This window comes from Eulemur rufifrons, chromosome 8 (genome assembly GCF_041146395.1).
Source record: "Eulemur rufifrons isolate Redbay chromosome 8, OSU_ERuf_1, whole genome shotgun sequence".
NCBI lineage: Eukaryota > Metazoa > Chordata > Mammalia > Primates > Lemuridae > Eulemur > Eulemur rufifrons.
The window spans coordinates 31,534,251-31,547,868 of NC_090990.1; the positions used below are offsets into that span (position 1 = coordinate 31,534,251).

The 13,618-nt window shown below is 43.5% G+C and overlaps 1 protein-coding gene across 1 annotated transcript in view; it reads left to right on the top strand.

Moving 5' to 3' along the window:
• Positions 1 to 2,298: 2,298 nt before the first annotated feature.
• Positions 2,299 to 13,618, top strand: part of KDM4A (lysine demethylase 4A) — a 44,721-nt gene continuing 33,401 nt past the window's right edge. Inside the window, exons 1-6 of the mRNA XM_069479815.1 lie at positions 2,299 to 2,401; positions 5,007 to 5,183; positions 5,929 to 6,104; positions 8,578 to 8,692; positions 10,604 to 10,797; positions 12,993 to 13,042. Coding sequence (XP_069335916.1) covers positions 5,046 to 5,183; positions 5,929 to 6,104; positions 8,578 to 8,692; positions 10,604 to 10,797; positions 12,993 to 13,042 — 673 coding nt within the window. The 5' untranslated portion in view covers positions 2,299 to 2,401; positions 5,007 to 5,045. The remainder of the gene's footprint in view (positions 2,402 to 5,006; positions 5,184 to 5,928; positions 6,105 to 8,577; positions 8,693 to 10,603; positions 10,798 to 12,992; positions 13,043 to 13,618) is intronic.

Sequence of the window (13,618 nt, forward strand, 5' to 3'; positions counted from 1 at the left end):
TAGTGATAAAATTAAAGGGGCCTTGGAAATCCTCTTTGGGGGAAATATAGCAAGCTGAGTTCATAGAGCAGTTGGTAGTGACAGCAACTGTATCCATGTCTAGGTCATGGTGGAGTCTGTGAGACAACCTGCAACATCTTGTGCTTAGTGGCAGCAGCAAGGACAGTGGTGGATGCAATTCTGTTGCATGATTTGGTGTGGTCTTCTTTATGTATCCTCTAAAGGATTCTTCAGACTCTTAGCAATTAGCAATTATTTGAGCTACCCAATATAATTTTTTTTTTTTGGAGACAGAGTCTTGCTGTGTTGCGTTGCCTGGACTACAGTGCCGTGGCGTCAGCCTAGCTCAAAGCAACTTCAAACTCCTGAGTTTAAGCAATCCTTCTGCCTCAGCCTCCTGAGTAGCTGGGACTACAGGCATGCGCACCATGCCCAGCTAATTTTTTCTATATATTTTTAGTTGTCCAGCTAATTTCTTTCTATTTTTAGTAGAGACGGGGTGTTGCTTTTGCTCAGGCTGGTCTTGAACTCCTGACCTTGAGCCATCCTCCCGCCTCATCCTCCCAGTGTGCTAGGATTACAGCCCTGAGCCACCATGCCCAGCTAAATCTATTACCTAATACTGTCTATTCCCTTACTAAGTCAAAAGAGAAAAACCTTGTAATAGTTGTGGAAGACTATTGGTTGCTTACCCAAAGGTCATTTTTTTGAAACAGTCATTTCTGTTTTTGAAACAGTCATTTCTGTTTTTGAAACAACTGTTTTTTGTTTTTCATTTTTTCAGGAAGCATGTGCTGAGCCTAAGGGGATACATCATGATTGGTCCATACCATTCATGCAATGCCATCCTTTTTGCCAGCATACATTAACTCTCATCTTCACAACAATCCCGCAAGGCTGGTATTGTTTTTTCCATCTTACTGATGTGAAAACCCAGGCTCAGAGAAGTGACTGGTTTTGAACACAGGTCTCACTCCATACAGCTCTTTGCAATGCACTACACCATTACTCATCCATTGGCAATTTGGTACACTTTTTATGACTCTGGTTGTGGGTATTCTGCTTTCCTATTTGAATAATAAGGGTGTTCTGTAACGCCTCATTCCCCATCACCCTTGAAAATCCGGGAACTCCTTAAGGTGACTCACTACTCCTTAGGAACCACTCCTAATGACATCTAGGACCCTCTCAACCTCCTGAAGTGCCTCTAATGACTCCCAGGATGCCCTCTCTCTGTCCCAAGAGCTGATCCTGATGACCCCCAAATCCCCATTCACCAAGGAACTGCCTTTTAATGACCCTAAGGACACCTTCCCTTAGAACCTGTCCTAATGACCCTCAGGGCTCCTTTCGCCTCAGGAACTGTCCCCGCTTGCCAGCGAGTGTGGGGATTCCAAGGACATAGGATTTTGTTTTAAAAACCGAGACAATGGGCCAGGCGTGGTGGCTCACGCCTGTAATCCTAGCACTCTGGGAGGCCGAGGCAGGAGGATCACTCAAGGTCAGGAGTTCGAGACCAGCCTGAGCAAGAGTGAGACAACTCCCCCTCCGCCCCCGTGTCTACTAAAAATAGAAAGAAATTAGCTGGACAACTAAAAATATATAGAAAAATTAGCTGGGCATGGTGGCGCATGGCTGTAGTCCCAGCTACACGGGAGGCTGAGGCAGAAGGATCGCTTGAGCCCAGGAGTTTGAGGTTGCTGTGAGCCAGCCTGACGCCACGGTACTCTACCCAGGCAACAGAGCAAGACTCTGTCTCAAAAAACAAAACAAAACAAAACAGAACAAACAAACAAACAAAAAACCCGAAACAACCCCAAGACAATGCTGGACAAACTGGGACAAGTTGGTCACCTTTTCAGAACTCCTTGACCGCGGAGGCTGCCCCTACGGACCCTCAACACACTTCCACCTTAGACAAAGGAGCTACTTACCCCAAGAAAACTTTGCCCCATCTTTTCCTTACAAACATCCTATAGTAACCTATAACCACCTAACCGACCAGCCCATTTCTAGGTACTCGCTTCTTTCAACCCTGATTAGTTATGGGTGGCCAGAGCCCTCCTATGATTGGCCAACTCCTCGATCTAGCCGAGATGCTCAGTGGCCGCGTTCCCGAATGGTACAGCGTTTCCTCCTGGCAACAGCCCCAGCCAGCGCTCATAGGCTGAGCAGATTGATATCGCCGGACTTTGGGGCGGCTGCAGCGCGTGCTCATTGGCTGATTGAAGGCTTATAGCCCCCCTCGGATTGGTTGACTCTGTGGGGCGTTGTACGGCTGCGCAGATGCCGACTTTGGAGGAGGCGGAGCTTTGTCCTTCGCCTGCTGGAAAAGCAATAGGATCGGCTAGTGGCGACAGCAGAAGCCGAGCCTAAGCCCTGCCGGGGCTTGGGACTTTAGGTGAGAACCATAGGATTTTGGAATCCTTTAAGTTCGTTGCTGCTGTAGCCGTGACCGTGAGCTTCGGTGGGGGAGGGGCGGCGGGGGCGAGTCTTTCATCGGTGAGTGATAGGCATATTTCTCGGCCAATAGGAAAAGGAACTTCTAAAATGGATTCTGAGATTGGCCCTTTCCAATCTTTTATGGCCAATGGACGTCAGGACAGGGGGGCGAGTCCTCTGGGCCTTATTTTCTTCTTCCTGCGGCCGGGCCTCACTCGCCTAGGCGGCGGGGCCGAGAGGGGCTGGACCTTTAAGCGGTGAGGTTCGGGGACCTTGGGCGCGGGGTCTGTCTTTGCAGTGATACTCGCGGGAGCGACTGCGGAGGAAAGCTGCGGGAGTTTTGAGGTGGTTGTTAGCAATAGCTACCTTTATTGAGTGGTTAAGTACCGGGCCTAGCGTTTCGCTTGCATCATCTGAGCTAATCACAGCAACCGTGCAGGGCAGGGGGTTGGAATCTCCATTTTACAGGTAGAGAAACTGAGTCTCAGTTAACTCACACAACCAAGGCCACACAGCTGATAAACGGCAGTGACCCGATCTGTGTTCTGAATTTTGACTCCGAAGCCGGTGCTCTTGAAACACTAGGCTTTGTTGCTGGATGCGGGAGGGTGTCAGAAAACGGGAGCTTTTCCCAGGGAATAGGCTGGGGTAAGGGAATCCTAGAATTGAAGAAAGGGGATGAACAGCTGAGGTGAGGGTGAGCAAATCAGTTATTCAGCAGTTACGGAGTGCCTACTCTGTGCCATGCATTGTTCTAGGCATACAAAGATGAATAGGGCCAGAGGCTGATGAAGCCCCATTAGGGCCCCTTTCAAGGCCTGGGGAGGCCCCCATATTGTATTCACGTGATTGTATGTTTTTATAAAATTTGCAAAGGTAGGATATTTTGAATTCTTTATTTTAAGAGTTTCCTCAAAATTGAATAAGCTTCGGGGTTCTCCATGCTTGGATCTGCCCTTGCAAAGAACAGTCTAGGTGGAGGTTAGAATGTAAGTAGTATAGGGTAATGGAAGGTGCACTAGGAGTGCACTGTGGGCAAATTTCCTGGTATGTAAAGCAGAGATAACAGTATGCCTGCCATGCAAAGTTTCTGCAAGGTTCATAAACAGCTCCCGGCCAGGAACACACCCTATTTTTGGTGGAATGGAAGGCTAAGAGATGTGGGCAATAAGGGTTTGTCTTCTACCTTATACAGTTCTGCTCCATGCTATCTCTCACATCTGTTACTAGATTTCTGGTAGATTGGAGGCAGTTTCCTTTCTTCTGAGCTCTCAAGGGGACCCTTGTAGCTGCACTGCCATTGCTTTGGGCCCCAGATTGTGGGAGCAGAACTGCTGGACCCTTAGTGAGGAGGTTTAGTAAAGGAAGGACATACTGTTTGCTTCTAAACTGGCTCCTTTTGACTGGTATGCTTGGTACATTTGAGATTGTCTGTTGTGTTACTAGGCAATGGAGATGCACCCACTTAGCTGAAATCCTCTTCTAAAAACATAAAGGATTTATTTTGCTTTCTCTAGTCAGTTATGAAGTTTGTCCTGTATTGCCTGTTTAAATTTTGTCCTTTGAATTCTGGGTACAGTGCAATTGAAACAAGTTCCAGCTTGATTTGATTAAGTATTGCTGAAACTGCATTTTGGTTTAGTTATCAGAACAATTTCACTTTAGGGTTTTAAAATCGTAAATCACACTGCTAATATCAAAGTACTTTAGAACCCTTAAACTTATCCTGTAGCCAACTAACTTTTCTTAGGAATCTATAATCCTGTTTTAAAGCTGTGCCGTGGGAAGGAGCTCATAGGTGGCTTTTCAAATCAGGTTGTAGTATATTATGTTTAATAGTTTGAGAAGTGATTAGCAAGGTGTGAATAAGGGAATAACTTGAAAAGGAAAAAGTAAAATACGGGCAGGTCAGCTGTAGTAAGATAGGACCAACAACCAAATACTTACAGTTTCCTTTTTTTAGCTGATACAGTGTCTCTGTTTAAGTGAGATTTGGATACATGCAGTTTTGATACATCAGTTTCTTTTTAAACAGAACCTTTTCTATTTGTATGTCTAGTTCATTTAAATAACTTTTCTAGAGGCATATTCCAAGTGTGAGGTCTTAATGCTTCTTCAGAATTTTTACACCATCTTTTACTATTTTCAGTACTGATATTCCCAGCATTTAATTTTAATTACATTTTATATAATTTCATGCCTTTTTTTTTTTTTTTTGAGACAGAGTCTCACTGTGTTGCCCAGGCTAGAGTGCCGTGGCATCAGCCTAGCTCATAGCAACCTCAAACTCCTGGGCTCAAGCAATCCTCCTGCCTCAGCCTCCCTAGTAGCTGGGACAACAGGCATGTGCCACCATGCCCAGCTAATTTTTTCTATATATTTTTAGTTGTCCATATAATTTCTTTCTATTTTTTTTTAGTAGAGATGGGGTCTCGCTTTTGCTCAGGCTGGTCGCGAACTCCTGAGCTCAAACGATCCACCCGCCTCGGCCTCCCAGAGTGCTAGGTTTATAGGCGTGAGCCACCGCACTCTGCCAATTTTATGCTCTTAATGTATTTCTTTAGATTCCCGTCTGACCAAAGTGATCTCAAAAAAGAGGGAAAATGGCTTCTGAATCTGAAACCCTGAATCCCAGTGCTCGGATAATGACCTTTTATCCAACCATGGAAGAGTTCCGGAACTTCAGTCGATATATTGCCTATATTGAATCCCAGGGAGCTCACAGGGCTGGGCTAGCCAAGGTAAGGAGTTGGGATTGTTCCACATGGCTTTTGTGAGGGCAGCTGTTAAGATGTTTCCTAAATGAAGACTGGAACTAAGTTTACTGAAAGTTGGGTGTGGTGATGACTTTAGCAAATGCTGTCCATTTGCAAGTTAATTCATTTGTTAACATGAGAAACATGTCGGCTTTTAGGTAGGGTGAGAGCTGCTTGGAATCTCCAAAAAGGGGAGGTTAAGAGCTAGCATCTCCAGACCTGGCTGCGGTGGTGCTTCAGGTCTCATGGTGAAGAGGCTGAAATGAGAGCAAGAGAAGTAGATGGCATGAGTACTTAGTAACAGTTAAAAAAAATCACTAAAGCACCCAACTCCACCATGAGTTTGCCACCTACGGAGGAGAAAACTATACGAGTATAGAGTTGACCACATCAAGTAAATTTATGGGGGTTTTGTTTTGTTTTGTTTCTTTTTTTAAAGAGAGCTCTAGGCTGTTAGATTGAGGAAGAATCAACTCTTCAACCTCCTTCCTGGTGCCCAGATAAAGTACTGAGGCAGGGAATAAGTGTTACTTACTTTAGGTCATTGCAACTAGGCAGCTAGTTGGTGGCAAAACTGGATCAGGGTTAGCATATCTGTGTTTGGATGAGCATGGGTAAATTAAAGTAACTTGCCAGTAAAATTGACTGTAAGGTTGGATAGCAACCTACATACTTCCTGAACTCTGACTGGCTTACCAGGTTTTTCATCTGTCTGTTGTGTTCCCTACAGGTTGTTCCTCCAAAAGAGTGGAAGCCACGAGCATCCTATGATGATATTGATGATTTGATCATTCCTGCCCCCATCCAACAGCTGGTGACAGGGCAGTCTGGCCTCTTCACTCAGTACAACATACAGAAGAAAGCTATGACTGTTCGAGAGTTCCGCAAGATAGCTAATAGCGATAAGTGAGTGCAAACAGTTTCTTACCTGTCATAGTGTCTAGGAGCTATTGTCTCATCTTCCTAGCATCTCCAAGATTGCTACTGTCCTACTGAAAAACAGTTTCCTCTCTTCTGGCTTCTGTTTCCCTCTCTACTCTTTTTATGGAAGCATTTCCTCCTCTCAGTACTGCGTCACAATCTAAACCTGTCCCTTTTCTCATATGAAGTAATCTCATTGTTTTCCATCAGAAGTAGAATCATTTTCTGACTCTGGTAAAATTGTAAAGTTGCAAAGGAGAAAATCGGAGGTCGATCAAAAGGAGCTTTTGCTGTATGTATTGACACCACCTGCTTATCAGAAAGGCTTCAGTAGTTTCAGTTCATCTCTCCTCTAGGGATCCTTTGTCTTTAATCACGCCCATCCAGCTGCTAGCTCATTTCCGTTTTGACATTAACAAATGTAAATAAACTATCAAGCTGGTTGCTATATTCTGTCACTCCGTACATCATCTGTGCATTCTTGACTCTTTTAGAAATGTCTTTCTTTCTTTAGGCCTGCTGTTTCCAGTTGTTTTTCCTTGCTGTTTTTAATATTTAGCTCTCATTTTACTTCGCATTCATGGAGAATAAATTTTGTTTCCTTCATTTCGCTCTGACTACTTCTAATCTTCTTTCTTGGATCTTCTCAGTTTCGACTATACTCCTTAATTTTGAGTTTCCACACAGGGTTGCCACCTCTTTCCCTTGCTTCTCCTCCTGACCTTTTTGATCCAAGTGTGCCTTGATTTCAGCCTGTGAGACATACCTACGCCTTCACCGTGCACAAGCCCAGAGCAGCCTCTTTCGCTTGCCAGCCTTCACACTTCTGGGGATGGCACTTCATGTGCTTAATCATCTCTGTCTCATGTCAGGTCTTGCTCTTTCTATTTCTACTCTCAGCCTTCTTTTCATTTGATTTATCACAATTCTAATTGAGGTCTTCCAGTTTTGTTGACAACTTTTAAAACATCTACATTGCTAGCCAACCTGCTGGCCAATCAGAGAATTTATGTTAAAGTCTGTGTGACTTGCTCTTCAGATGAAAGGCCACATCATCCTTCACGTCATGCCTGATGTCTGATTTTTCCCATGCATGGGGACCAACCTCACCTGCCTTCTGTTTCTCACACGGAGGGGCTGTAGCTTCCTCTCTCTTTTTTTTGTTAACAGGTGCTAGGCTTTTTCTTCTTTCAGGTTACTTCCTTTTCTTTTTAAATTCACCAGCCCTACCAGGGGTGGGGAACCTGGGGCCTCAAGTGATTTGTTTTGTAAAATTTGTATTCAGTCAAAAGGCCACACTCAAGGATCCAGAAGGTCACATGTGGCCCCAAGCCTGCAGGTTCCCCACCCCCTGCTGGAAATTCTTACCTTTGATTTCTATTTAAATGTCCAGGTAGCTTTAAGAAAAGCCAGTAGGTAAAAACTTGAATTTATAAAGCACATCAGTTGGAGGTAGAGGAGTTATTTATATTTCAAAGAGACCATTATGTTTCTAAAATCTATTATTTACTAGATTGACATTAAAATGCAAGGCAGTATGTAAAGTAAGATTTTTAAACTCATTTTCATTATCTCCACACCATTTCATTTTGGGTTTCGTGTCCACTCTTCATCCACTCATGATAATTTTTGCCATTTTAGTTACAGTGTGCCTTAGGTTTTCTACCTTTTCAAATACCTGTAAGGTTTCTGTATTACTCCTTTTAAATTGCTACATAAGAATTTTTAAATGGTTTGAACTTCTTAAAAAATACTTTTTGGGGTAAATTCTCAATATGTGATTATTAAGCTAAAGAGTATAGATATTTTTATGGCTTCAGATAGAGATGCGTAGATATGAATATGTGTATATGTATGTATGTATATTTCCCTAAATAGAATATTGATGTGTAAAAATCTATTTTTATATTTTTAGGACTTATATATTTTTTCTAAAATATTTTACGTTTTGGGGCATAATTATTTGTTGAGTGTTAGCTGCTGCATAAGGTGCTGGGAATATAGCAGTGATATATACAAATGAGCCTTCTTCCTTTATGACAGTTTAGAGAAGTGGATGCTGTTAGAAAGTCTTAGCTTTTCACAAGCTGGTGGGTTTCGGCTGTCTGTGGATGTGTTGGGATTTGTGGTTCTTGGTTCTCACAAGTCTGGAAGCCCATTTTCTCCCTGGGTGGCCAGGCTGCTCCTGAATCTAGCAGGGTGTAATTTAAGTAGAATTGAGGGTGTCATGCTTCTTAAGGAAGATGGGTGTACGTCTGTGTGTACATTACCTTCCTGAGTCCCAGAGCTCATGGAAGGGATATTAATAAGGGTGTTAGAGCCTTGAGGGCCAAATTATGTCTTGTTCATTAGAAATGTGTTGTGTTCCTGGAATAGGGGACTATGTCTTACGCTGTTCATAATGCCTAATAAACCCCTGTAAATGGTTAATACTTTTTTTTTTCTTTAACTTTAAAAGGTACTGTACCCCACGCTATAGTGAGTTTGAAGAGCTTGAGCGGAAATACTGGAAAAATCTCACATTCAATCCTCCAATCTATGGTGCAGATGTGAATGGTACTCTCTATGAAAAGGTGAGACTGACCGGAAGCCCTCTGCAACATTTTTGTAATTTTCTAATGTAATGCCATTTTTTTCTGCCTAGTGCAGAGTAGGCTCCTAAAACCTGTTTGGTGAATGGGTAGATGAACAAATGAATGATCTACCACCAGCTGATGTGCAGAGCTTGCTTAATTGTGGGTATTTTTGCATGTGACTGAATTTTATTTCTCCCACTTTACATGTGAATTGAATGATGTGGTGTTCTGTTCAAGGGCTGTTAGCATAGTCAGTGGGTGGTAGTTGATGAATTCTTGAAAGGGTGGGGCGAATCAGAAAATGAAATGGAGGAGCGGCAGTGTGGTTTCTGCAGAAAAAAGATCACTGACTAATCTAATGAAAAGGGCATATATTTGAGAAGAGAAGTGTTTTGATTTTTCAGAACCCTCAAACAAGATTCTGTAGCAAAAGCCATTTTAACTGATTGCATTGCCTTGGGACATAGTGCTTTTGGGATAAAGAACTGTCTTACCTGGGCATGGTCCCACCGCCCATAATCCTAGCACTTTGGGAGGGCAAGGCGGGAGAATCACTTAAGGCCAGGAGTTTGAGACTAGCCTGGGAGGCAACAGCGAGACAAAAAAAAAAAAAAAAAAAAAAAGGTGAGTGTAGTGGTACGTGCCTGTAGTCCCAGCTTTTGCAGAGGTTGAGAGAGGAAGATCATTTGAGCCTAGGAGTTTCAGGTACAGTGACCTATGATGACACCACTGCACTCTAGCCCAGGCAACAGAGTGAGACCCTGTCTCAAAAAAAACGACAAAAACCCAAAACTCTTAAATATGGTAGGAGGGGAAAATATTTGGGACTGTCTTTGGATGATTGAAAAATCTGTAGAGTCTTTCAGAGATTATCACTCATGTTAATTTTGATGTTTTGGTTGTTTGTTTTTGTTTCTTTTTTTTTTTTTTTGAGACAGAGTCTCGCTCTGTTGCCTGGGCTGGCGTGCCGTGGCATCAGCCTAGCTAACAGCAACCTGAAACTCCTGGGCCCAAGCAATCCTCCTGCCTCAGCCTCCCGAGTAGCTGGCACTATAGGCATGTGCCACCATGCCTGGCTAATTTTTTGTATATATATTTTTAGTTGTCCAGCTAATTTCTTTTTAGTTTTAGTAGAGATGGGATCTTGCTCTTGCTCAGGCTGGTCTTGAACTCCTGAGCTCAAAGGATCCTCCCACCTCGGCCTCCCAGAGTGCTAGGATTATAGGTGTGAGCCACTGTGCCCAGCCAATTTTAATGTTTTTATCAATTATTGGAAGAGTTTTAAAAGTGAATTCCAAGTTTGTTGATAACAGTTTTTTTGGGTAGAAGGTCAAGCTCATAGGGATGAATGGCAGGAAGATGCTGTAAGGATCCAGGATGGGGAGGTACAAGGCAGGGCTTAATAATCCAGAAACCACTTACGTGCGGTGAGCTCCTGGCCAACCATTGCAATGCAGGAAGAGGATATTACAGACTTTTATGAAGATGCTACCAAGTGAAAATTGGGACTGAAAAAGCCACAAAATTGCTATAGTTAATTCCCATGCTTTGGTTTTTTTTTTTTTTTTTTTTTTTGTGGTCTGAGTTCTTTCCTATTTTGACCTGTTTCTTTAGCTTTGGTTCAAATTCTTCCTCCGGGGCTTTAAAACAGGTGCCTGTCATCTCTTTATGCATCTTTCTACACTAACCTCGTTCACAGAGCGGTATTTGCACTTTGAAGGTATGTTGGCATCAGTTCCAATGGTAGCTGCGAAAGTGAGTGAGGGATGCTGCGGTCTTCATGTCCGTATTATTCCGCACGTTTGGCAGAGATAACAGCTCCCCTGTGACCTATTCTGGGATTTATAAGCTCAGAGCCTCAGCTCATATTCAAATGTAACTTGCCCTGGACTGTCATTTCTTTTGCAGCATGTCGATGAGTGGAATATCGGCCGGCTGAGAACCATCCTGGACTTGGTGGAAAAGGAGAGTGGGATCACCATTGAGGGTGTGAACACCCCATACCTGTACTTTGGGATGTGGAAGACATCCTTTGCCTGGCACACCGAAGACATGGACCTATACAGCATCAACTACCTGCACTTTGGAGAACCAAAGTCCTGGTAAAGTCTGCCTTCAGCTGGCACTGGGCTTCCCATGCTAGAGCAGGGGCTCACCTTTAACATGCATGGGAAACACTTTGGGACTGGTTAAAATGCAGATTCTGGTTCATTAGGGTTGGGGTGGAGCTGGAATTCTACACTTTAAACACACTTTCAAGTGCTGGGATGCTATTGGAGCTCTGGTGCTCAGACTCCCTTTTGAGTAGCTAGGCTTTAGAGAGCAGGCACTTAATACCACTGTATGGAAGCATAAGTTGGCTGAGTTACGGAAAGCCACAGGGGCTCTTTCAGGCTATTCCACTGCTTTCTAATTTCTTTTTCTGAACAGGCCTGAGGCATTTCTTAGAGGCAGACTTCCAAGACTGGAGTCACTCCTTCAGATGATAGAAAGCTTTCTTTTCCTCATGGAAAAAATATTTGGTGAGCAGCAGTATGTGCTTAACACAAGAGGGGATGCAAGGCTACTCAGCGTATATTTCCTGCTCTCCAGGATGTTACCAGTCCTGTTGGGGAGACAAAGATTGGTCCTCTTTCCTCCCTGACCCATCTCTCAGTGTCGGCACTTCAGCAGAGGTGCTATGGATAGCAGTAGTGAATAAGGCAGATGAGGTACCCGCCCTCACACAGATAGGAGACCAGTCAGGGTACAGAAAGTGAGAAGTGTGCAAGAGTGATAATACGGTGTGAGGAAAGCTCTGATGGGAAAGTAGTGGGTGCTAAGGTCCACATACGAAGGGCACTGGGGTGGGCTGGGGTGGGGATTAGAGAAGGCTTCCTTGGCAGAGGTGACAACTAAGCTGAGACCTAAAAAATGAGAAGGGTGTAGCTGGGTGGATGGTGGTGGGTTTGGGAGAGGGGAGACTGAGGGAAGTGTGTCCAGGCGTTTGGGACCACACATACAGTCCCAAAGCTGCTAAGTTGAGAGAGCATGTGTTGAGAGAGCTAGAGGAACTCCACTGTAGTTTGGGTGCCATGTGCAAGGATGGGAAGTGGGTGCTGAGGCTGGAGGGGACACCATGGGCCGGGTTTTGGGGAGTTGTGAAAACCGTATCCATCTTCATTTTTTTTTTTCGGCATCTTCAGCCACATCCTTTCTCAGGGATTTTCGTTTCTTCTTTCACATGCTTTCCAGTTTCTGACCTGGGGAATAAAACCTTTGAGCCTATGGTTACTCCCTATTGACCCATTTTCCTTGGTTAGATGGCCAGTCTTATAGAATCTGTAAATGTAGCTTGTGTATCTTGACCATCATTGTTTACTCAAAATTCCCTCATGTTGGGTTTCCATTCTCATATCAGGAGAAGGTTTTCTAGTTATTAATTATATACACTCTTTAGGTTGTTTGAATGGGACCTTCAGGGACTTCTGTGCAAGGTTGCTTCATGGATCCCAAGTCCTTTAGGTGACATTTTTCTCAACTCTTCTCCTCTGTTTTGTATGATAATGTAATGAAGCTAGTTGGAATGGGAAGATTTGTTGTTGTTCTGGAATAATCTTTAGAATAGATTATAAAGGTTAAAATAGTTACTGTGAGTTTCAGAATACAAAGTTTAACAGCTTTGCAAAAGTTTTAAAAGTTCTTTTTTTCCTTTCTTTCTTTCTTTCTCTCTCTCTCTTAATGAAATGCAGTTTCTGTGGTGTTTAGATACCCTACTGGATAGAGGAGTAATTCATTATTGGGTAATCAGTGTATGTAGCTATCGGGGAGTTGGAGGGAAAATGGGCTCATTCATCAGCAGACACAGGGCTAGGCCTCTAAGAGTCTGATCCATCTTCACCTCATTTTCCATCCTTCTAGCATACCCCCAGTTAGGCCTTTCAGGCTCTGCCAGGAGCATTTTTAGAATTACGGAGGTTATAGAAAGCGATCCTTCTTTTTTTACCTTTTAAAAATTTTATTACATGAACAACATTATAAAGGAGAGTAACATTGTATACCATAAACCCTGGTTCATGGTGAATATTTAATGTCTTATTAAATGAATGACTTTAGAATAAATAAATTCACTCACACTTCTATGGGGGCTCCCACCCCTCTCTCCAAATAGTCTAATATTTCATTTTTCCAGATTCCTTTCTAGTGCTTGGGAAGTTTAAAAAATCTGCTATTTCAAGGTGTTTTGAGAGTGGAAACAAGCCCCTTAGGTCCTGTACCTGACCCCTGCCCAGGGTCTGATGCTCTCATGTGATTGCAGGTACTCCGTTCCACCTGAGCATGGCAAGCGGTTGGAGCGCCTCGCCAAAGGTACTGTGTCTCCTCCCTGTGCTGGGTTGGACCCTCCTGCGAGCTGTGCTCATTGCTCTAACATTTGCGTTTCTTGTGGTCAGATTCTTACATGGCCTTTCACAGGCCTGCAGGTGGGGGTGGGCTGGACTGCCAGATTAGTTACCTTAGCAGAGCAAGGACAAGCAGATTCTTCCCCTGCTTCATCCCGAGAAAGCATTTCCTCATTCCTTCTTTGGCATCTTTGCTTCAGTTTTACCAACCACGGGTTTATTTGACCGAGGATAGTCTATCAGTCATATTGAGTCTCATTCTTTTTGCCAAAAACCCAAATGTTAAAGTCAAAATTGAATTATATTATGCTATGATTCTTTTAAGGGGACTTTGATAGATTTGTCCCTTTAAGAGAGCCTATTTCAAGAAAACCTGGGTAAACTATACTGTAGCTGTTACTGACAAAAGATTGAGGATACAGGTGACTGGAGAAAGGTCCTAAATAGCTTCAGAGCTCTATAAGAACAGAGGCAGCTTGGGGGATCTTAATCCCCCAAACAGAATTTGATTACCCATGTAGCGCCCTATGTGGGAGTGAGTTTA